Source organism: Rutilus rutilus (genome assembly GCF_951802725.1).
Source record: "Rutilus rutilus genome assembly, chromosome: 13".
NCBI classification, from domain to species: Eukaryota; Metazoa; Chordata; class Actinopteri; order Cypriniformes; family Leuciscidae; genus Rutilus; species Rutilus rutilus.
In genome coordinates this window covers 32097672-32122945 of record NC_140218.1, presented here as the reverse complement: position 1 = coordinate 32122945, position 25274 = coordinate 32097672, and the positions used below count along the sequence as shown (strand labels likewise).

The window sequence follows — 25274 nt, the reverse complement described above, 5'->3', positions numbered from 1 at the left end:
CTGGCTCATGCATTTATTTTCCATTTCAAATCATTTTCTTTTTTTGCAGTTAAGGGTGACTGAAACCTGTTATCCAATGCTGATAACAACAAACAGGTCGATTTTCCAAACAACTAAACTGGATAAATCCTGATCTAATCTAATTTAGCTGTTTTGCCATATTTTTGAAAGCCGGCTAAATTAAGTGCACACTTGCTAAGAACACTACAATTGCTACAACTGACAGGATGTGACTGGAATTTGAGAAATGCCTTGCACAATAGGCTACATCTGAACCCCTTCACTGCACGTACAGTAACACGGATGTGCATGCTGTTTTCATGCTGCAGCATCTTTTTTGTTTCTTTTTTTTAAGTTCTTCAAAGATACCGTAGGCGCGAATTTAGATATGTATTGATAAGCTAATTTTCATTCATTGGTTTTGTTGACATGGCTGGTGTCCGAACACTGTCCTGAATTTCAGCCAATCTCATCTGGTCACCCTACAGTTAATTGATTACATTTTTTTAATCAGATTAATTATACAATATGCATATTGCATATCCTAATTATGAAATGTAATATGCATGATGATTAAATTAATCCTACTGCTCATAAAACATTCACTACTTGACTTAAAGACCCTTGGTGTGGCTTAAAGACCCTTAAAGTGCCTTTGCAAGATAATTTCCACTGAAACAGGAAGCTAAGGCGGGACATATTGAGTTGCTCCTCCCCCTTTTCAAATAGCCAATAGCATTAGTTTACCTCACAGACTGCAAGTCGTATTTGACAGCACCTTGGAAACGAATCTGAGTGCTGATGATACGTTGGATTCAATAGTAGAGGTGTGAATCAATTCTAGCTATTTCATTCTTAACCAATGTACAATTGGAAAACGGAATAAAACTTGAGCATTTGAGCAACCGAACCGTGTCATGTGACGTGACGTGTCAATGGTCGCTTTGGCCAGGTGGTATTTATAGCATAGGGATATATTTTAGCGGAAGTGAGAGACTGTAAGTTTTGAATGCTTTTATCTCCATGCGAATTTTGTCATTGTTTTGGAACACACCTGCTTATTCATAATCTTAAGGCTAACATATTCATATTAAAAGCTAAAAAAAAATAAAAATCAGGGGGCCTTTAAAGGGATACTTCACCTCTGAAAAGATGAATGTGTATTTAAAATGGGTCATTTATGTAGTAGAATTTTTTTTATTTGGAGCCTTCTAGACTGAGAAAAGCCAGAATTTTTTTTTGGCTCATGTTGGTGAAAGACAACAACTCCTAGAATGCACTTGCTTCGCTGCCCTACGAGGCCACTCCCAAGCCACTCCTACCGGTAAGAGCGTGCAGTTAAACAACTAGGCTAGGCTACTAGTTGACTCGAAACTTAAAAGATGCCGTTTTATCGTGAGTCTCCGTGACGAGTCTGCCCCGGGATTTCGAGATCAATCAATCAATCAATCAAAATTTATTTATATAGCGCCTTACAACAACCTAAAAGGTGCCCAGGGCGCTTTCCACTATAAAAGCAAGAAACACAGCAAACAGCAATAAATAAAAGCACAAATATACATAAAAACAGCAATCGAGTCAGTGGCTACATATCGAAAGCTTGTCTGAAAAGATGTGTCTTCAACTGCGATTTAAAAACACACAACTCAGTGATGCTTCGCAGCTGTCCCGGAAGTGCGTTCCACAGCTTTGGGCCCTGAACGGCAAATGACCGGCCTCCAAACTTTTTATACTTGAACTTGGGTGTGACCAGCCTGGTGTGTTCAGAGGAGCGCAGAGTTCTGGCTGGTTGGTGGACCATTACCAACTCCGTGAGGTAAACAGGGGCCAGACCATAGATGGCCTTAAACACAAACATCAGGATCTTAAACTCCACCCTAAACCGCACTGGGAGCCAGTGGAGAGAGCGGAGGACAGGGCTGATGTGAGAGCGTTTGGAGGTATTGGAGAGGAGACGTGCTGCAGCGTTTTGTACCAGTTGCAGCCGATTGAGGAGTGATTGATTAAGTCCAGTGTAGAGGGCATTACAGTAGTCAATCCGCGAGCTGATGAAGGCATGGACAGCTTTTTCAAGGTCAGCTCGGGACAGGAATGGTTTGACCTTACTGAGTAGCCTTAGCTGGTAAAAGCTTGCTTTCACAACTGCACTTATCTGTTTTCCAAAAATCATACCACTGTCAAAAATAACACCCAGGTTGCGCATTGCCGTATCAAACCGAGGTGTTGGAGGACCAAAACTGGGGGAACTGTTGGGTGAGTCCGGGGTGAACAAAATGTACTCAGTCTTTTCTTCATTCAGGTGAAGGAAATTCTGAGAAAGCCATTGTCTGATGTTGTGAATACAGTTATGAAGAGGATCCAGTGCAGAACGGTTACTCAGAACCACAGGAAGGTAGATCTGAAGATCGTCTGCATAAAAGTGAAAACGGACATTGTAATTGGAGATGAGTTGACCAAGTGGCAGCATATAGAGTGAGAACAGTATAGGACCCAGAATGGATCCTTGAGGGACACCAGATGACAGAGGAGCGGCTGAAGAGGAGAAGTCATTAAGCATAACTGAAAAGGTTCTGTTTGTGAGGTATGATGAAAACCATTTGAGAACCATGCCCTGCAGTCCGACAGTGTTTTGAAGTCGGGAGATAAGAATGGCATGATCTATGGTATCAAATGCAGCGGTCAGGTCTAATAACACCAAAACCACAGAGCTTTTACTGTCCAGGGCTCCAAGAATGTCGTTATGGACCCTAAGTAATGCAGATTCCGTACTATGCCGAGACCTGAAACCAGACTGAAATTTATCGACAATAGCGTGCAGTTGAAGATGAGACTGAAGCTGGGTGACAACAATCTTCTCCATCAGCTTAGCCAGGACTGGCAAATGAGATATTGGGCGGAAGTTGGACAGTATGGAAGAATCGAGGTTTGGTTTCTTTAGCAGTGGTCGGACAATGGCATGCTTGAGGGCAGTTGGAACAGTGCCCAAACTGAGACAACTGTTTATAAAGGAGACGAGGCAGGGGCCCATGATGTCAATAGCTTCCTTCATAATCCTTGCAGGAACAGCGTCTAGAGGGCAGGTGGTAACCTTCAATTCATAGACAGCTTTTTTGAGATCCACAAGGGTAACTGCCTCAAAGTTCTCCAACACACATTGTGCCGCTTGTGAGGGTATGACAACAGCAGGGGCTTGTGTGATGGCTTGTCTAACAGACGAAACCTTGTCCAGAAAGTACTGTTTGAATGCACTACAAGAGTGTTCAGATACATTATTCAGACCAACAGACACCGGATTTATCACAGAGTTAATAGTGCTGAACAAGATTCCAGGGCGTTGACTATTGCTGTTGATGAGATTGGAGAGGTACTGTCCTTTAGCTTCCTTCACTGCTCTCTGATAGGTGGAAAGGCTGTCTCTAAATATCTCCAGTGACACCTGCAGCCTATCCTTCTTCCATTTACACTCAGTCTGTCTACACCGACGCCTAAGGGCCCGAGTTGTATCATTGAGCCAGGGGTCTGATGGGCTTTTGGTACCCATTACCTTGTAGGGGGCAACAGAGTCCATAATCTGAGAGCAAATGGTGTGAAAGGAGGAGAGGAAAAGTTCAGGACACATAGGTACTCCCAAGTCAGCAGCAGAGCAGAGATCAGAGGCAGTAAAGGCAGCAACAAAGTCATTAACTGTAGAAGAGGTAATGATTCGCCGACGTTGGGGGGCAGTGGATGTGGGTGCAGATGGAGCAGCACGGATGTCAAAACGTATAAGAGAGTGATCAGATACAGGAAAATCCAGGACCTCACAGATTGACACTGTCACCCCACGCGAGATGATGAGATCAAGGATATGACCTAACCTATGAGTCGGGCAGGATTTGGACTGGGTCAGATCCAGTGAGTGGAGGAGTGCATTAAAATCATTAGCAAATTTATCAGAGGGGCAACAAACATGAATGTTAAAGTCACCACAAATTAGGATATTGTCAAACTTTGGCATGAACTCTGACAAAAACTCTGAAAAATCATTAAAAAAGTCCTTGTTTAATTTAGGCGGCCGGTAGATTATTGCACATAAAATAGGACAGGACAATGTGAGCACAAATACTTGTAACTCAAAGCTAGAGAACCCTCTAGTGGTCAGCTGGCGACACTTCAGTGACTGTCTGTATGTGGTGGCTATCCCCCCGCCCCTACCCGTTTGTCGCGGGGTGTTGAGGTAGAGATAGCCAGAGGGGAGAAGTTCCGAAAAGGCACTAACGTCACCTGGGCAGAGCCAGGTTTCAGTGAGAAAAAACAAATCCAGATTATGAGAGGAAATGGCATCATTGAGGACAAATGTTTTGTTATTGAGCGATCTAGTGTTACAAAGTGCCATACGGAACGTGGCCGAGTTGACAGGCGGCGATGTCACGCGAGGAATTAGACGGAGATTACCTTGGACACAGCACCGGTTGACTGTTTTTCCGTGGCGGAGACACGCAGATGAAACGCCGGTGTCGGGGCTAACCAGCCGAAGCCATCGGTAACATTCCCGCGATCTTCTTACACTGCCAAGCTCCAGTCGATCTCCACACCTCAGCGGCGGAGAATCCAGGTGAGTCCTCAGCCTGACATGTAACCCGCCTCTCCGACCGCGTCTTCTGCGGCGCTTTCTGCCTGGTAGCAGACAGACAGGGCATCTCAGAAGAGGAGGAATTGGTGTCAACAGTGGCGATGGTAGTTTGAAGGACTGGGCTTTTAGGAGCCCGATTGATGCAAAACGCAATTCCAGCAGCGTAGTCCGATCATAAACTATAGCCGGTGAAACGACAGCTAAAACAAACAATAGAGAACAGAGTAACAAGTGGCAAGCCAAACACAGCGGCGCCATCTTTGGAGATCGGCCAAAATGTCTGGGATTCGGCTTTTGCATTCTACAGTCGCCATTCATTATGTTTACTGTGGACGAGACTGAGGGGTGCGGGAGAACGGTGCGAGGCCGATGGCGTGATTACTGATGAGCGACACCGGTCTCGTATCTCTCACGGAGGAGTGGGAATTTTCTTAGCAATGCTAAAACGCACATCAACCGATCACTTGTTTAGCATTCATGCAAACACTCAGATGATTCACCAAACAGAATGAATTCAGTTAGACTGAAACAAAAGGTGTGCATGTAAACAATGAATAGCGACTGTAGAAAGCAAAAGCCGAATCTCTGACATTTTGGACGATCTCGACGGCCGGACGTGTCCGGGAAAAAGAGGATGGTAACCCCTTCTACTCAGCTTTCTCCACAGAACAAGAGCCTGTTAGCTTAGCTTCCAAAAAAAGATGGCTGACACTATTTGTACATTCTGTGAGTGAGATCCACAGAATGCGGATTCACAGAATCCACATTCTGCAGAATGTTGAAAACATGCGGGACAGCTCCTACTACTGGCTGTAGTTTCTAGCTTCTGGCCAAAAAATCCTCAAAATGACGATTTTTGCGTCATCGGAGGATTTTTTCCAGACAAAAAAATACATAAATCTCTCGTCTCAGGGGGATATGAGGGAGGGAAGCACGGTAATTCAAAAATACTACAGGTTTTCTACTGATACAAAGCTTAATGCTAAATGCTGAAGTATCCCTTTAAGAAATATAACCAGTTTAGATGTAAAGAATCTCAAGCTGACTAGCTGAAGACGTTACAGTAGCTTTACCCATTAATAGACACGATACTTCCTTGAAAATAAATTCCAGCACAGTGCTATAACGAAATGAGCCTTCACAATAGATAATGTGTTACAATGAACACTGTTAGAGAGCTACATATGGCAATTTATCTGTTCAATAAAATACCTTACATCCCTGTTGAGTAATAAAAATGCCATCTCTCTGTCTCTTTTACAACAAGTTTTTGCATTTTTATAACAGTCAAAACTACAACACAGAAAGCATATTGTTTGTCTTACATTTCATAATGAACCCAGACAAGCTCATGCCGACTTGTTTTCCGTCAGTTCTTTTTCGTGAATTGGAGTGTGTATTGTGGGTGATCAACGAATGCAAATGATACACTATAGATGCATCCTTCAAAATGAGCTGAATGAAGGAGGTGAAATGGAGGCTGCCTTCCAAGGATCCTTCAAATTGAGAGGGCCTTCTGCGGAGCTTGATGACATTGCAGCCGAGATTGCAGCTGCACTAGGACGATTGAGTAGCACCCATGATGTGCACTTGACTTACAATGGCCGCTGTGTGCGTATGTCCACAAGACCGTAGAGTGTCCCATTTGTCAGTTTAGATTTCAGAAGGGTGCTCGCGAGCGGCCGATATGCACCCGATGCACACTTTTTCAGAGCCCGCGACCCACCGAGCTCCGCAACAGACTTCTGCCGGACAGTCAGTATGGCATTACGTCATGAAAGTGTGGACTCGGAGGAAGATCATGAGGGCTTAGGGTTCCATTTGGCACCGGGCCAGTACTCTATCCCAGTGTTTCCCAAACTGGGGGTCACTTAATATTTACGTGGGGTCGCCAAGCTCACTCTAGGAGTGTAACTAAACGAGCCAATGAACATTGGCATGCAATGATTTGCAGCAGCTGCTCTGCCTTGCAGCCCGGGTATATAATGAGCAGAAGGTGCGTTGCATCTTCAGCTTTTTGCTTCGGAGCCGACTGTTTCATTTATGCTCTTGTCTGCAAGCAGTGTCTTCTGAACGAGCAAGTTCTTCAAGGAGAACCTCTCAATTTCATCGGTGTTGGTGTCATGGCACGTCAGCGGGGTCGATTTCCTCTTTTTTCTTTCTTTTATTTGCCTTTCATTGAGCAAAAAAAAGACTTTGCTGCTGGTTGCACTGGCCTCTATCAAGAGGGTAGGGGACCTGCAGGCATTTTTGGTCGGCGAATCATGTCTAGATTTTGGGCCGGGTGACGGCCAAGTGTACTGAGACCCCGGCCTGGCTATGTGCCCAAGATTCCTACCACTCCATTCAGGGAAAGGTAGTGAACCTGCAAGCGCTGCCCCTGGAGGAGGCAGACCCAGCCCTGGCTTTGCTCTTTCCCGTCCACACTCTGCAACTGTACGTGGACAGAACTTGAAGCCTCAGGACCTCAGATCAGCTCTTTGTCTGTTACGGAGACCAGCATAAGGGAAAGGCTGTCTTCAAGCAGAGGTTGGCCCACTGGATAGTGGATGCCATCGCCTTGGCTTACCAAGCACAAGGCATGCCCTGTCCGCTCAGGTTGCGTGCTCACTCTTTGAGAGGCGTTGCATCCTCCTGGGCATTGGCACATGGCGCCTCGCTAACAGATATCTGTAGAGCTGCGGGCTGGACGACACATAACACGTTTGTTAGGTTTTATAGCCTACGTGTAGAGCCGGTCTCCTCCCGTGTTCTCACCCTAAACGGGTAGAAGTACTGAGAGGCCTGGCTCTGTCAGCTTGCTGCACCCTACTGTGCGCTTAAATTTCTCCAGAGTGAAAATCCTGTTGAGTCCTCCACCACCCTCACGTCCGGCGCTGGTCCTTTATCTGTTGAATCCTTGAGAACCAGGTCTAGGCTAGGTTCCATATGTGCAACGCTGCGGGGATCACATTTGTGTATTCTTCCACGGCTGCTCCTAAACCGAAGCCTGTGTCTTTCCCTTGGGCTCCCACTAAGTCACTCACTATCTCATATGCAGTACAACCTTCGGGTTAGTCCATATGTATGTCTCACATAACTTCTTCTGGGAAGAATGTAGCTTCCGCAGCGTTCTCTTTCCTAACGGAAAGGGCACGCTTTCCCAGTGTTATCCAATAATCTCACTGAATGGGTTACCACGGAAAACCGTTCATTGGCTCGTTTAGTTACACTCGAAGTAGATTGGCCTCTCGAGCGAGATTCCTATCAGTCGGATCACTCTGACGTGGCGTCTCCATTCCCTCCTTCAGAGAACGAGGGTTACCATACGTAAACGAGACGTTTTGTTTGACACAATGGCAGAAAGAAGTGAGAGGTTTTACAACCTTTACAACCAAGTGCTGAGGGAAATTATATGAATTAAAGAATTAATGAATTCTATGAATGTATCTCTAAAAGGAACTGACAGCCTTAAGAAAAGTTTTGATGGCCTTTTCTTTTCATCTTTCCTCTGTTTAACTCGTAGTGTTTATAACCCCAGTGCTGCTTTGTTTATGGAGGTAACCGGGGACACACCTCTATTTCTGCTGTTCCATAAGCGCCACCTACTTACAGAGAGTGGATTTACATTTTCATTCAACCTGTCTGCAGTTTTTGTTTGTGAAACTGAGGGTACGTTTACACGACAACATTATGTTTAAAATGGGGACGTTTTTCCTTTGAGTTTTCCGCGTACAGACGACACCATTGTCAAAACAATCCCCATTCACACGGATCCACGAAAACAACTAAAACCCTGTATTCTGCTGCCAGGCCGTTAGATGGCGATGAAACACTATAGACTGAACATGTAGCCTAATACGTATGTGCATGACGTCATCGTCTTCAGAGATTCACATTTTTGTTGTTTACACAAAGACCATTTTCAAAAACTTTCACTTTGAAACCCATTTTGAAAAGTTTGCGTTTTCAGGCACCCAAAACGCCGTTGTCGTATAAATGATTAGTTGAAAATGATGCCGTGTAAACATTTTTATGCGCTGTTGTAAATTTTAACCAGCCAATGGAAAATAAGCTAATGTGCATTCTAAAAATCTAAACAATTTGGATAATAAGGTATCTAAAATTATTAATTTAGCTGATAAAATACCTAGAATCATTTTGACTCATCCTGTTCCTTAAAAATGGTTTAATGGCTGGAATATCAGGTTTGTCATTAAACATAAAACATTTTGGTCAATAATTTATGTGAACATGTAGTATGTTAGTATAGATAACATTATGTTGTAAGTCAAATCTGTCCGTAGTTAATGCTATTATTTTAATGTTTCTGCTGTTGTAGCATTTATTAAAAACGTAACAGGTCATTAAGGATTTTGAATGTTAAAATAGGGGTCTCCCAGAAAAAAGGTTGGGAACCACTGCTATAGCCCAATGGGGCACCAGGGGGAGCCAATCATAATTCGGGGGGTGGGTCAGCGCCACCCCATGCCTATAGGCTACCCTCTAGATATGCCACTAAACCTGTCACTCATATAAGACCGACTAATAGCAAACCCCAACGATCCAATCAATTCCCAATGGAAAAAATCAAGTCCCGTCCTACATGTTTTTTCTTGTTTGAAAAGGCGTTTCACTCATATAGCTAGGCTAAACATCACAATAGAGAAGAAAAGATATCGCAAATTCTGTTTCATGCCGACTTTAACATGTCAAATTGACATCTACCCAATAGGCTACACTTTTAAAGCTGCAAATAGCCCACAAAATAATATTAAATCAGACCGCTAGAGTTTTCTAATTTGGCACTGTTTGGCATCTGATTTCATCATTTTGTTGTTTCATGATTCCATTTTTCAAATAGATTTTTAGAGTGAAAACTAAATGTTTATTTACTTGTGCTCAGTAGCTCTCCAAACAAAAAGCTTTCTCTGTTTTGACTGGGATCGCGCAGTCCCATGAAAGAAGCCACTGTGCAGTGTCTGGATGGAGCATTGCCCGTCCCGAACCCCCCTCGAGTTCCCCCGACACATTATTCAGAGGGGCGGGACAGTCAGAGAGAGACGCTGAAGAAATCACCCGCTGCTACTCGTACAGATGTTGACAGAGCTCGTGCGGTGCAACAGCATCTTCACATTTCACTGTTTTTGAAAGAGAAGTCGCTCACTTTGTACCTTCACCATGGGGAAAGTTGAAGGCGGAATGAAATGTGTGAAATATCTCCTCTTCGTGTTCAACTTTATATTCTGGGTAAGTAGCCTAATGCAGTAGTGTTGTATTTACATGCCATCATGTGAGGCATTTTAGTAGTCTATAATTTGCTATCTGGAGCCAGTTTTGCGTGCACTTTCAAGTCAAATATTCGTTCTGTTGAGTGTGTTTACACACCGTCTGCAGGAATTTAAAGCTTGATTCGGGGGGAGTCTGAGAGTCACTGCTCGTACGACTCAAATCAGATTTTCCACTGAGGAAAATCCGCCCCTTTTTCCTTCAGCGTGTGTTTGTTTGGAGGGCAGCAGCCGGACACTGGCGCTCTGTAGGACGAGGTGTTTTGATTCTCCCCACTGACTTCGAATCTTTTCAATCTGTTCAGTGAATAGATTCGTTTAACATTCGTTCGCTGATAAGTTCAGTAAACCCGTCTGCAGGATATCGTTAGTGCCAGTAGGAGGCGAGCAGTGAGCTTTGTTTATTATGTAAATCATTGAATCATTCACTCATTGAATGTGTCAATCCACCATGAAATCAAAATTGACCTTTTTTTGTGTGTGTGCAAATATTGCAGTATTTATTACAAATGATTTATCCATGCATGTCATTATTATTATTTTTAATTAATGCGCCCTTGTAATCTTCAGTCAAAGTAACTTCCCCTCCCTCTTTTCTCTGATGATAGCTTGAGGGCGGGACAACCTGTCACTCACATTAGATCGACCAATAGCAAACCACAACCATCCAATCGATTCCCGCCCTACATTTGTTCTTGTTCGAGAAGCAATTTCACTCATATATGTCATAATAGAGAACAAAAGACTTCTGTTTAATGTTGGCTTTAATGCCCTGTTGGTCTGTATAGATCCTAGTTTATGAACGAGATTCGATTAGGCCTAATTCGTTAATAAGCAGGGGTCAGTCAGTTCATTGAAGAAAGACGCCTCATTCATTCAGTTCAGTTCATCCATGAACAATGAATTATTCCATTTTTTTTATTATTCAGTTATTCAATTTACTTTTAAACTAGACTTTAAAGTTCATTGACATGTCCCAGGTCATTCGTTCAGACGAAGCGACTGATTCCACGAACAGTGTGTTCGTTCGTTTGGCATAACCAATACAATGTTCCTTCACAGACTCCATTCGAAATGCTATTTCATGCAAATAGCCAGTCTTTGATGGCAGTAGTCAAGTGCTTTAAAAGGGCTTTAGTGAACTGAGTAAGTGCATGATAATGGTTTCTACGTTTAAAAGATTTGTTAAAACACTGATTCATTCATGAATGGCACACTGCTCTGCATATATTAGCATTAACTACGGCACGGGAAGCACAGTTTAAGGAAGGCCTGACTCATTTTCATTGAGGACACTTTTATCTGATTAACCATAAACTTTTCATAAACACGTGATAGTTCATGGTAAAACATTTTCTGGAGTAAATATGCAACCTTTCTTTAATTAATAATCATGTAACCATGTATTATAATAAATTGTCAACGTGAGTGATTAGAATTACTCTTTGAATAAAATATTAGAAAATTTGGGATGAAAAAAATGGAATGAAATGAAATACAACAGCATTTATATTTGTGTTGTTTTTTTCTTTTTCTTTAAGCCTTGGATAATGTCTTACCTGCATGCATGGTAAACCTGGACATATCAAGGAATTTTAAAATAGTAATTTACAGAAAAAAATCACAAAAAATAATAAAATCTTTAAACGTCTCTGTCACAGTATTTCTATAGTGAACAATGTCATGGAAATTCATTGGTCAAAGGTTTTGAGATCTCTGCTTTTGGGTGTATCTGTTTGGTGTAATTTATTTGGCCTGTTAACAATAATTGACATGAATGTGGTTTATGCACATCTATGCACAGAAACGCCTAGATTCCCATTAAAACAAGTCTGAAATTTTGAAACGGTTTCTGTTTCCACAATAACAGAACTCTCGTAAAACTTTATTAGTATTTTGTATTACATTACCATGTCCCCTACATTTTTCCCCCCACAATTTCAGCCATTTTAGCATCAAATTTTTAAGCAAGTGACATTTTCCCTTTAGCTGCTGTTTGGCACTTTGACCTTCCGTTTGACACACACACACACACACACACACACACACACGTATACTTGATGCTGATGTCTAAATAAGGACATGCCATGCTTTTTTTAATTTTTTTTATAGAAAGCTAAATAAGTGCTTTGTCTTATAGTAGTATAGTAGTTACTGGAAGCTAAATTTCATTCTCACAAGCTCTTGTGTTCATTCTAATCACAAATATAATCATAGAATTATTTACATTCTAAACTACTTTGTATATGTTGACTTTTTGTTGCATTTACTACTCTCCCATTGTGTGCAATACCTTATGCAGTAATCTACTGCCTATTGTCCAATAATCTATCTGTGTGATCTGCTGTGAAAGATCTGTGCAACACTTGACTGCACACTATTGCACACCCCATTAGTATGCAAAACAATGCAACACTTACGGCTTTTCTGTATGCCACAACTGTGCAATAAGTTTGCAATACTCAATAATCACACGTTTTTTCTACTTAATACATCGTTATGGAATAACTGGCTTAATTTGCACTAATGCCTTGACCGAGAATTATTTAAATGATTTAAATCGGACGTTTAACTTGCACTAATACGTGATTGCACTGTAAAGACTGCTCTAATTTCATTGTACTTTGTATAGTGACAATAAAGATTCTTGAATATGGAATATGGAATATTGGCAAATATCTACTATATTTGCCAAAATGTTAAGTACACTGTCATGTTGGAAGAGCAAACATGTCTAAATTGAACTAATATTCTTGGTTTTGCATATTAAAGAAGACATTCTATTAAGTATGCAAAAAAATATATTTGAAAAACGTTATGGAGCATATAAATGTAAAAAAAAAAAAAACATTTATACACAAAACTGCATATAATAAATTCTAAATAACTGTATCCAGTGACAACACTGTAGAATAGTACAGTTTGAAAAGTTTGTTATTGCTTAATACTGCATAGTTTGATGTAAACAGTAAGCTGCATACACTAAAAATATAATCTTCTAAGTTGTAAATAAAACGTTGTTTTACAAGAAAAAACAAAACAGCGTGTTGGTATATTAACATTATATCTATCAGTAAGGGAAAAAAAATTACTGTAAATTTAAGTTCAATCTGTAAAACCTAAAATGTTCAGGCAACCACCGCTACCATTTTTACTGTCAAATTCACACTTTTACAGTGTATTTTAATATTTCTACCTCAAATTTTCATGTTTACTTCAATGTTACTTGCAGTTGCTTTGTATATTTCTGTAAAATTTAAACAAATAATTAAGTACATTTCACAAAAAATGACAAAGAAATGGAAAGTAACACAGAAATATTACACTAAAATCAATGAAATTTACAGTAACAAAATAAGTTACGTTATATAATTTATCAGGTAAAAACACTGTATTTAAGCATTCATAAACTGATTGGCAAGTCTTTATGATTTTCTGTAGGAAATTTATAGCATGTCACAGATATTGTCAATATATCTTAATGTGTTTTTGTATATTTGTATATCGAATGCCAAAATACACAGTGTTTTTTTAAATCATAAATTATATTTAACTTAAATTGTTTTATTGCTGTGAATTTCATGGATTTTTTACAGTTTATTTTAATATTTCTACTTCAAAATGTCATGTTTAATTTAATGTGTTAATTGCCATTTCTTTGTAATTATTAGTGACATTTACTAGCAATTGAAAAGCAATTGAAATATCAAGTGAAAATTGTTTCAAATAAAATCCTATGCCAATTTTATACAGTGCAGTAAGCAGTACTCAAGTATTTCATTCCGAACATTCATTTATCTGAGCTTCTCCAAACAGTTATCCCAAAACATCCATATTTCAGTCAAAGGTATAGCTCCTGTAGTATTCAGTGTAACTCTTTCCACTGCAGCTCCTGCGATGTGCATCAGTGTTTTGAAAAAGGCTGTGTGAACCACATTGCTGTAGCACAACTTCCAATCTCTGCTGCTGCTGTGAGGCTTTGGTGGCTTTCCTAGGCCATCCAGACGAGCTCTGCTGGGCTTTGAGCTCCATCTCCATTCTGAATCCTTTCAGAATAAGGGACTAGTGTGAATAGAAATGTTTTTTAAATGTTCTTCACACTAAGAAAAAAAGGGGACCTATTATGCTTTTTTACAACTTTCTTTAGTGTGTAATGTTGCTGTTTGAGCATGAAAAAGCTCTGCAAAGTTTCAGAGTCCTTCCAGCGGGAGTTATTCTCTATATCAGTAACACTGTTGCTGAACTCCCTGAAACGCCTCCAGTGTAGTCTTGAGTTTTCTCCCGGGAACGAACACGTCACAATATTCCTCATTTAAATAATTCCTGTCCACTGCATACGCAAAATAAAGGGGCGGGGCCTGGTTGAGTTAGTAGTGTGTTGAAACTCACGGTTATTATGATAAGGGGACATTTCTCAAACACACTCGAAGAGCTTGACCAATCACAACACACTGATCCAGCCGACCAATCAGAGCACATTGTGCTTTTCTGTGAGGCAGGAACTAAACAGAGCGATACTGACAGACTGGGAAGAGAGGAGCTGCAACAATGGAGAATATATGAAAAATAATGTGTTTTTTAACATTTGAGCATGAAAACCTATTCAAGTAGAGCCAAAAAAGTAAATCAAGACTTTGTAAAAGGTCATTTTAGGCCTCCTTTATCGACTGTTCACTGAAAGGTTCTTTAGGGAACCAAAAATGGTTTTTCTATGGCATCACTGAAAAAAAAAAAAAACCTTTATTTTTAATACAGTAAAACGTGGTTAAACAGAAGTTAAGATTAGAAGTTTGAGAATATCAAGCCTGACTAAGAGGCTGACAAAGATTGCGTGCGTGTGTGTGTGTGTGTGTGTGTGTGTGTGTGTGTGTGTGTGTGTGTGTGTGTGTGTGTGTGTGTGTGTGTGTGTGTGTGTGTGTTGTGTGTGTGTGTGTGTGTGAGAGCTAAAGAGAGACAGTTGGTATGATCATGACCTAGTTAACCAGTGAGCGCATTGGGGTATTGTTAGTAAATTTATGCAAACACACAACTTCTTGCTCAATAACTTCTTCTTTTTAGAGATACAACACAGTTATTTGATCAACATTCCTGTTTTATCAAACTGAAGTGCTGAAATCCCCACAGTTCTGTTTTGAGAAGATCTTGGATTAAAAATCCTGGATTAACAATCTCCGCTTCTCTTTAAAATGTAGCCGGAATGTTCTTGACAGTAAATGAAAGGATGAATTCGAGGAACATCTCTGCATGGGAGCTCTGCTTTGTTCAGTTTGACACAAAAACCTAAATAGCCTCAGAACAGTCTCTTTTTTTCCCAGCTAAAACCTCTCGCTCACAACCTGGCAGCTCAGCCATGGAAAATGGGCACAGTTGGACTAGACAGAATAGGACAAAGAGAGGAAATTGTTGAGGATAATGATCTCTGGCCTGTTTAGAGCCACATTAATCTCGCAGATATTATCATTCATGCTGTCTGACTGACAGCATTTAGCATGCATTGGCTGTTTGTTTACATTAGCTTGTTCTCTGCTCATTATCCAGTGAAGATCCAGTGATTATCATCTTCATTTAGGAAAGATCCGGATTCAATAAAAATTAAGATATCTGTGACATGATTCATTTCATTTGTTTGTTTGTTTGCAGTGTATGCAGTACCCATACATCCAAACAGAATTTGTCCTATCATGGATGGTCTGTTGGGAGCAAATCATATTCCCCTGATGTGTGTTGAATCGGAGAGCCTGATTAATTATTAATAATGCTGTCAGATTGGCACAGCGGACAGGAAGACATAAATGAGTGAGGTCAGAGCTGCAAACTGTCTCTGAAGACAAATGAAGTGAGACAGGACAACAAACTATATGATCCCCCTTTTTCTGTGACAGCAATAATGTGGTTATTGAGTAAAAAGGAAACCAAATGTTTTGTTTTTGGCTGTACTGCTTCCATGCCTTTTTTGGTAATCAGTTAGATGCCTTATACAGTGGGGAGAACAAGTATTTGATACACTGCCGATTTTGCAGGTTTTCCCACTTACAAAGCATGTAGAAGTCTGTCATTTTTAGCATAGGTACTCTTCAACTGTGAGTGACGGAATCTAAAACAAAAATCCAGAAAATCACATTGTATGATTTTTAAGTAATTAATTTGCATTTTATTGCATGACATAAGTATTTGATACATCAGAAAAGCAGAACTTAATATTTGGTATACAGAGATCATACGTTTCCTGTAGTTCTTGACCAGGTTTGCACACACTGCAGCAGGGATTTTGGCCCACTCCTCCATACAGACCTTCTCCAGATTCTTCAGGTTTCGGGGCTGTCGCTGGGCAATACGGACTTTCAGCTCCCTCCAAAGATTTTCTATTGGGTTCAGGTCTGGAGACTGGCTAGGCCACTCCAGGACCTTGAGATGCTTCTTACGGAGCCACTCCTTAGTTGCCCTGGCTGTGTGTTTCGGGTCGCTGTCATGCTGGAAGACCCAGCCACAACCCATCTTCAGTGCTCTTACTGAGGGAAGGAGGTTGTTGGCCAAGATCTCGCGATACATGGCCCCATCCATCCTCCCCTCAATACGGTGCAGTCGTCCTGTCCCCTTTGCAGAAAAGCATCCCCAAAGGACCTTGCGTGCGCTGCAGGATTTTAATCCATGACGGCGTAGTGTGTTACTAATGTTTTTTTTTGAGACTGTGGTCCCAGCTCTCTTCAGGTCATTGACCAGGTCCTGCCGTGTAGTTCTGGGCTGATCCCTCACCTTCCTCATGATCATTGATGCCCCACGAGGTGAGATCTTGCATGAGGGAGATTGACCGTCATCTTGAACTTCTTCCATTTTCTAATAATTGTGCCAACAGTTGTTGCCTTCTCACCAAGCTGCTTGCCTATTGTCCTGTAGCCCATCCCAGCCTTGTGCAGGTCTACAATTTTATCCCTGATGTCCTTACACAGCGCTCTCTGGTCTTGGCCATTGTGGAGAGGTTGGAGTCTGTTTGATTGAGTGTGTGGATAGGTGTTTTTTATACAGGTAACGAGTTCAAACAGGTGCAGGTAATACAGGTTATGAGTGGAGCACAGGAGGGCTTCTTAAAGAAAAACTAACAGGTCTGTGAGAGCCGGAATTCTTACTGGTTGGTAGGTGATCAAATACTTATGTCATGCAATAAAATGCAAATTAATTATTTAAAAATCATACAATGTGATTTTCCGGATTTTTGTTTTAGATTCCGTCACTCACAGTTGAAGAGTACCTATGATAAAAATTATTGCTTTACATGCTTTGTAAGTGGAAAAACCTGCAAAATCGGCAGTGTATCAAATACTTGTTCTCCCCACTGTAACTAATTTTTGCAATAATGATAAAAATTATGAGTTTATGTTGAGATAAACAAGGCCACTACTGGAAGTTAACTTAAGCAATAAGCCCAGAGAAGCCGTGTGTTAGCTACGACTATTTTTATTCATAAAATAAACACTAGCAACAAAAAAATATAACGTTATAACACATTTATTCCTCCGCCAAGCAATGTAGTTCCAAAGAGGTTGCTAAGCAACACATGCAGCAACAAAGAATCTCAAACGGCAGTTGCGCAGTAATACTAATGTAATGCAGTCACAGGTGTGTGTTTGTTGAGTAATTTACAACGGCTTCGAACGCGGCTCAACCAATCAGAATCAAGGACTGGAACTATCCGTTTTATAAATAAAATTCCAAGTGTAACTAGGCCTATAGGTGTACAGCATATAGTCAGCCTCTGCAGTTTTTAAACATGCTTGACTTGACTGGACCCAGGTGTGGTTTATATTTCTTAATCACCAGTTGTTATTGACCATAGAGACTTGATCCGGACAAGACCAGCACATTAGGAGAGGAAGAGGCACATGAGTTATGGTAATTGATGCTAACAGGACAGGAGTGGCTTTGTGGTAAACACCATTAGGCGTTTGAAAGACTTCATGTCTGTAGGGATATCTGTGGCTGTGTGTGTGATGTGCACTTAGTGTGTTGCTGTCTCTGGGCGTTGTGTGCGTGTTTATGAGTGTTTTCTTTAAGTGCGGGCACTTTTATATTCTCTTCTTTTTCTTTGATGAAGGTCTCATTACAATTGTCTTGCTGTAATGGCTTGGCCCTTCATGTATGCTTTTTTATTGTTTTTACCTTTGTCAGAAACCCAGACTTTCAAAAACGTTTCAGACCTTGAAAAACTGTACTTGCAGATACAGTAATATGATATTAATGTAATAAAAGCCCGCTTGAGTGTATTGAAGAGAGCACACTCATGATTATGTAAAACATTTTACTTTAAAGTACATCTTAAATCATTGTTTTAATAATCTTTTGTTGTGCTTTAAAGAAGTACACTTATTTTGATGTGTTAACTAGCACATTTAAAGTACTGGATTATAATTTGAAATGTAGTGTGTTATTTGAAATTACATTAAGTTATATAATTAATATAGTCATATATTTTGAACTAATATTTGTACTAAATTACAAAATCATTACAAATATATTTAAATACATGGCATATAAGTTTCAAAAGAAATGAGTTAAGTTAGTCAGATGGCCCATATTCTGTTCTGATTGGTCAGATGGCTCAGTCTGTTGTGATTGATCTACTCTGCTCTGATTGGTCAAATGGCCCAGACAGTTGTGATTGGTCTACTCTGCTCTGATTGGTCAGATGGTCCAGTCTGTTGTGATTGGTCTACTCTGCTCTGATTGGTCAGATGGTCCAGTCTGTTGTGATTGATCTACTCTGCTCTGATTGGTCAGATGGTCCAGTCTGTTGTGATTGGTCTACTCTGCTCTGATTGGTCAGATGGTCCAGTCTGTTGTGATTGGTTTACTCTGTTCTGATTGGTCAAATGGCCCAGACAGTTGTGATTGGTCTACTCTGTTCTGATTGGTCAGATGGCCCAGTCTGTTGTAATTGGTCTACTCTGCTCTGATTGGTCAGATGACCCAGTCTGTTGTGATTGATCTACTCTGCTCTGATTGGTCAAATGGCCCAGACAGTTGTGATTGACCTAATCTGCTCTGATTGGTCAGATGGCTCAGTTTGTTGGTATTGGTCTACTTTGCTCTGATTGGTCAGATGACCCAGTCTGTTGTGATTGGTCTGCTCTGTTCTGATTGGTCAGATGGCCCAGTCTGTTGTGATTGGTCTACTCTGTTCTGATTGGTCAGATGGTCCAGACTGTTGTAATTTGTCTTCTCTGCTCTGATTGGTCAGATGACCCAGACAGTTGTGATTGGTCTACTCTGCTCTGATTGGTCAGATGGCTCAGTCTGTTGTGATTGGTCTACTCTGCTGCTCTGATTGGTCAAATGGCCCAGTTTGTTGGGATTGATCTACTCTGCTCTGATTGGTCAGATGACCCAGTTTGTTGGGATTGGTCTACTCTGCTCTGATTGGTCAGATGACCCAGTTTGTTGGGATTGGTCTACTATGCTCTTAAATTCACTGGGTCAGAAATGCCCATAGTTGACGAAACATCCCTGTGTGTGTGTGTGTGTGTGTGTGTGTGTGTGCACCTCAGGCTGGCAGACACAAATGGAAAGGAAAATGTGTGAAAAACTGGGCATTGAGGGGTTTTGCTTCAGCTTGTGGTAATGTAAGGCCATAATTACACAAAGAAGCAGCAGCAGGTGGTCGGGTACAGTGTAGTGTGTGTGTGTGGAGAGCGTCCCCTGATGTTCTCTGACCACACCCCTCAGAGTGAGACAATAGAGCACTCTCCCTTTCCACTGACACGCCTCAATACTACAACCCTCATGTCATTACAGCCTAATTTGCCATAATAACTTAGCAAGAACCTCATTTCCCAAATTGGAAATTGCGCAGTTATATTTTTACCTAAACAGACCTTTAAAACACACCTTAGTTGATGTAACGTCAAGTTGTAGTAGTCAGGTTTATTTTGGGTGTGTTCACACTTGTAGTTCAGTTTTCTTGGTTTTTTGGTCCAAACCAAAAAAGAAAATAATACATCTAGTCCTGATTCACTAAGCGTTCACAATGTCATTTTTAACACCGAACCTAAAGAGATATATATATATATATATATATATATATATATATATATATATATATATATATATATATATTTAATTGATTTAATTTTGAATAATTACTTCACGACCATTAAAAAAAGTATGTTCTGTATAGTATGAATGTGTGTAGTATGAATGTAATCTGGACGTACTACATTCGCCATGTCGTCATTATCATGTGATCTACCAGTGTCAGTTGTGTCGCTTTACTGCCATTCACAAATCCTCTCCCGCGGCCTCATGGGATAGTATGGTGTCCATCGTATGCACACTTCAGAATCTCGCCAGAAGAAGGAGGTCATCCAGGGACTTTTTGCCTACTCTTTTATGCGGAAACTTCTCTGAGCTGACTGGATTCTGTTTTCCACCAGGAGATCTAATCAGCTTTTCCTGGGTTTGGGTTGACCAATTCTTTCGTTCTCTCCCCCCCCCCCCCCCCCCCCCCCCCGTCTTTCTTTTTTTCTTGTTTGGTAATGTCTCAGTTTGAAATGTTTCCACCTTCTTTTCCAACATATAATTGGTGTTTTTGTGTTTGCTGCAAGTTCTTCATTAGAGAATATAGACACATGATCTCATGATATTCAGTTTATATTATGTTCATCTGGTCACTTGGAACATGAAACATCAAAGAAATGTCTGGTAGTTTAATCGTGGCCTTTTTTTTTTTTTTGCTACAAATGAAAGCTCTGTTTGTTGCAGAAATTATGGAAATTACATAAAAATGTGCTCAGAAATTGTCTGTTTAAAGACACCATAAAACTCCCAATAAACTTGAAAAAGCCAAATCTTGTTTCCATACATGTAAAATCCCCCTTGAAAATAAAAAGTGACCCAACAAACAATTTTAAGAGTGGAAACTGCATGGCCTAAAGCTGTTAGACTCAGTATGAGAGACTTTATGATTCTTTTGTTTGTTATTCTTGCATTACTATAGTATTTACATTAAAAGGAAAGTCATTGGATATTACTTGTAATTATTGTTTATTATGTTTTATTATAACATATTATAACATTTATGTATAACATTATTATTTACTGTTCAAAGGTTTGGGGTCAGTAATATATATATATAATTTTTTATTTTATTTTTAAGAAAAAAAAAGGATTAAGAAAGAAGGATGCATTAAATTGATTAATTGATCAAGACATTTATAATGTTACTAAATATTTCTATTTCAAATAAATGCTGGTATTTTGAACTTTCTTTTCCTCAAAATATCCTGGGAAAAAAATGCATCACGTTTTTCTCAAAAAATATGAAGCAGCAAAATAATATATGTAGGCCTATATAATAATATGTTTCTTGAGTATCAAATCAAGATTTGCCATCACATAATAAATTACATTATAAAATATAGTAAAATTTAAAACAGTTCTTTCAAATTGTAATAATAGTTAACAATATGTTTACTGTATTTTGTTATATATTAAAATATTAATAAAATATTAAAAAGTCTTACAGTACCAAACCCCAACTTTTAAACATTAGACTAGTGTATATAACTAATATATATGTTGTATAAATAAAATAGTACCTAATACATTTAGAGAGGTTTAGACTTAAAAGTATTGAAAAAATCTGTCAAAAGAACAAGACAAAGATAACGAGTAAGAATATATTTTTTTACAGAGCTTGTCCACATTGTCACAGTCACTAATTAATGAGATGCAAATATGTTTCCAGACATACAGTATAATCCTGTTGCAATATTTATACATATATTAAACAGTGTGTTTGTGTGCATGTATGTGAAAAAAAAAAAATATATATATATATGTATATATACTCTCTCTATATATATACTCTATATATGTTTGTATATACACACACACACACACACATTTTTGTGTGTGTAATGAATCGATTTTAGGGAATATTATTGAAGCACACGCGCAGACACACTCGCTCATTGTCTTGTATAGCGTAGTGTGTAACAGACAGACAGTTGGTCTTTTGTCCTACAGATAAACCCTGATCTCTGGAGGGAGGGGGGGGGTGGGGCGACCCAGGGTGGGGCAGTGCACTGAAGTCAGCCGGATGATGTTACACTGCAGTGGGGTTACTGAGTGTTTGAAGGCTTGCATCTCCCGAAGGGGGGTGTGCTGTATGACAGCTGGAGGACTCAGGACAGGGTGAGGAAAGTCTTGCCTGTCTTGCATCATTCTCATGGATTTCTATTTAACTTTTAGTATGATTTTCACAGCTTTAGATAGCCTTTGCCCTTCAGACCTGAGACGTCTCAGAGGTACTGGTTTTACACAAAAGCCCATTTTAACATGTGTTACCCATTTATGAAGCCCAGTGGTGGCAGGAGACCAAGAGCATAAAACTGGGAGGGACATTGTAAATTGAATCAAACTCTACTCAAACCAACGGATGGTCTTTTGAATGTGCTTTGACTGATGAGTGTCTGCTTTCTTTATCATCAGTAATAAGAGTTCTTTTAAGAGTGATGGTGGCTGAATTCTGCGGTCTGTCTTACTAGATTTAAGACCTGAAGGATCCTGCCAGAGTGGAAAAATATCTGTGCCACTTCTCCGTAACTAAGAGAAAACATAAGTCAGAGTGTACATACTTTTAAGGCCTTAGATAAAGGTCTGAAAAATGTTTTATTTATTTATTTTTTGTCAAATTAATTAATTTTGAGGAATTTAATTTAGTTGGCCTGACGTCATTTAGCACATATCGACATAATATGTTGCTCATTAATTTTGTCTGATAATGATTCTTCAAAAATGTCTCTCTTTTTTTTTGTGTTCCAAGAACAAAAAAGCAGATTTGGATTTGAAAGGATTTCTTCTAAAGATTTTTGTTGGTCTTGGTCTTGCAGCTGATGGGCTCGCTGGTTCTGGCTGTGGGACTCTGGCTGAGACTTGATCCAAATACCGTGTCACTTTTAGGAGAAGACGGGCCTGATACCTTCTTTATCGGTAAGCAGTCACTTGATAATATTTCATGACTACTTCTCTATGGACATACAAAAATCCATATGCCTCCTTTTTTGCATTATTACCAAGGGCAATGTCCAGTTCTCCAAACAAATACCTGTGAAAATACTGATTGAGATCTGTCCCTTGACTTATTTAAATATACAGTGGAGCTGAGATCATTGAAATTATGTGATTCAAAACTTACACTTGAAAAAAGGTACAAAAAATAATCATTATGACATATAAATATTAATTATAATAACTATAATTTAAGGTGCTCTAAGATGATGTCACGCGTTTTTTAGGCTGAAATTTGTTGTCACATATAGCAAACATCTCCTCACTATCCGCTAGCTGCCTGTCCCCTGAACACACTGTAAAAAAACGCGGTCTCTGTAGACAGCCCAGGCTCCACAAACGGCAACAAAAACAAACTGGCCCAGCCTGGACCACGAAACATAACAAACAGTGTTTGAGCCAATAACCGACAAGAATGATTAGGGGGTGGGGGTTGGGGAGAGAAGCATGAAGAGGGAAGTTAGCTAGAGGAGAGATCTCCTTATGCAGGAGGCTAACAACGGCTAATGTTAAAATTATATTCTCTTGAATTTTGATATGGCCGACACACGACCAAAGAGACGACGTTCCGATGAACAAATAGCAAAGAAGAGGGAAAAGGAGAAGTGGTTTCAGAGTTTTTGGACGCCATTGTAGCTCATACTGTAAAATAGAAATAAATGTATGACAGACAGAGCTAGTGTTTATTGGTAAGGGATGGAAACATCCGAGGTGGTAAAGCTTCCACCGCCTTCTGCCCAGCCCTCGTGAGACACAGTGAGTTCTTGTACATTTCAAAGGTTGGGTGTTTCTGAAAACAGGAAGTGACATTTCAAATTGTGCATACGTGGAGGAAACCGCAAGACTTCAGGTTTTCTGTAGCAACTGTTCAACCTTGTGGGAAAGTGAGAAAGAGAGAGGTCATGCAATGCTATATCTAGATGCAGAGGAGGGCATTTACTTCCATGATGTCAGAAAATATACTTATCCTCCAACACCCTCCTCCAGCTTGGTTTAGTCAGTGACATCACCCTCATTTATGGCTTTTAGTACTAAAAGCTGTGAAGAGAAGCCAGTGTGGAACAGTAAAAAAACCATTTATCATCACAACTTTTTTCTTTGTCAAATCAACTTAAGTAATTAATGTGGTTCAGATAACATAATATTTAGATTTTCAGTTGATTAAACCAATCTCCTTCATTGCATTAACTCAATATTTTAATTTCAATGAGCTCAAAATTTTAAGGCAACCAGGTAACTTACTTTTAAGTTAAACCAACAATAATTTTAGTTCATCATCACATCAGCCCAGATGAAGAGTTGCAACCCACAGTCATAAAACATGATCATTTTAAGGCATCACACACACTTATTACAACCTGTTTGTCACATTTAAATACAAATACAACCCACATACGATTATATTTATAGACTTACTATATAAGTCCAACTTAACGGGACCTAACCTGCCAAACCTTAATCGCTTGGAATAAACCATCTGACAATGCTGACAGTGAACAGTTCAGGCTTCATAGTCCTCTCTGTCTACACACACACACACATTTTACATGACTTTTAGATTATAGAGTTAGCAGTGACAAAGTATGGTCTTCTCCACAGCTGTGGCAACGGTGTAAATATTACCAGCGTGTGACAAGATTGTTTTTAGTCAAGAGGGAATATAAAAGTTGTTTCCACTCTTTCTGTCACACTTTATTTTAGTTTCCGCTCTAATTTGCATTCCTTTTTTTTTCTGGAGATTCTGGTGAGAGGCTTTTGAGCTTGAGTAAGTAACACTCTCAGCCCAGAAGAAGTATATGTTCCGGGAAAAAAACATGTTTTGCATGCTTCTGTTTAGTGATGTTTGCAAAGACAAGCATCACCATTTCTCATACCAGGGTTATAGTAGTTCCTAATCATTAAACCTAAGGATTATTTGTGTTAAAGTCATGAATGAAACCTTAAAACATGCCACTTGTTGAGGAGAGCTGTGCTATTACTCTATAAGGGCTTCTAATGTTTGATTGAAGAGCTGGGACTCTTCTCTGTTAAAATCAATATCATACTTTTCAAAATATCAGCAAGGCTGTGATTACCTATAGCTTTGTACTTGTGGCCTACTGGCTTGTGAAATTGGCTAAATATCCAACAGTCTGCTCAATAAAATGAAGCAGTTCCTTGACCCATAAACAACCAAATATTGATCGTACACATAAGACTGGAGTTATATACAAACCAAAATTTTTGCTAATGTAAGTTAGTATGTACAATCTATCACAATATTACTGTTTTTCTGTATGTTTGATTAAATAAATGAAGCCTTAGTGAGCACGAGACTTCTCTAAAAACATCCA

At 39.8% G+C, this 25274-nt stretch overlaps 1 protein-coding gene across 1 annotated transcript in view; it reads left to right on the top strand.

The window, feature by feature from the left end:
* The first annotated feature begins 9625 nt into the window (after nucleotides 1-9625).
* tspan2b (tetraspanin 2b) overlaps nucleotides 9626-25274 on the top strand; it is a 32078-nt gene continuing 16429 nt past the window's right edge. Inside the window, exons 1-2 of the mRNA XM_084428988.1 lie at nucleotides 9626-9841; nucleotides 22764-22863. Of these exons, the coding sequence (XP_084285114.1) occupies nucleotides 9773-9841; nucleotides 22764-22863 (169 nt within the window). The 5' untranslated portion in view covers nucleotides 9626-9772. The remainder of the gene's footprint in view (nucleotides 9842-22763; nucleotides 22864-25274) is intronic.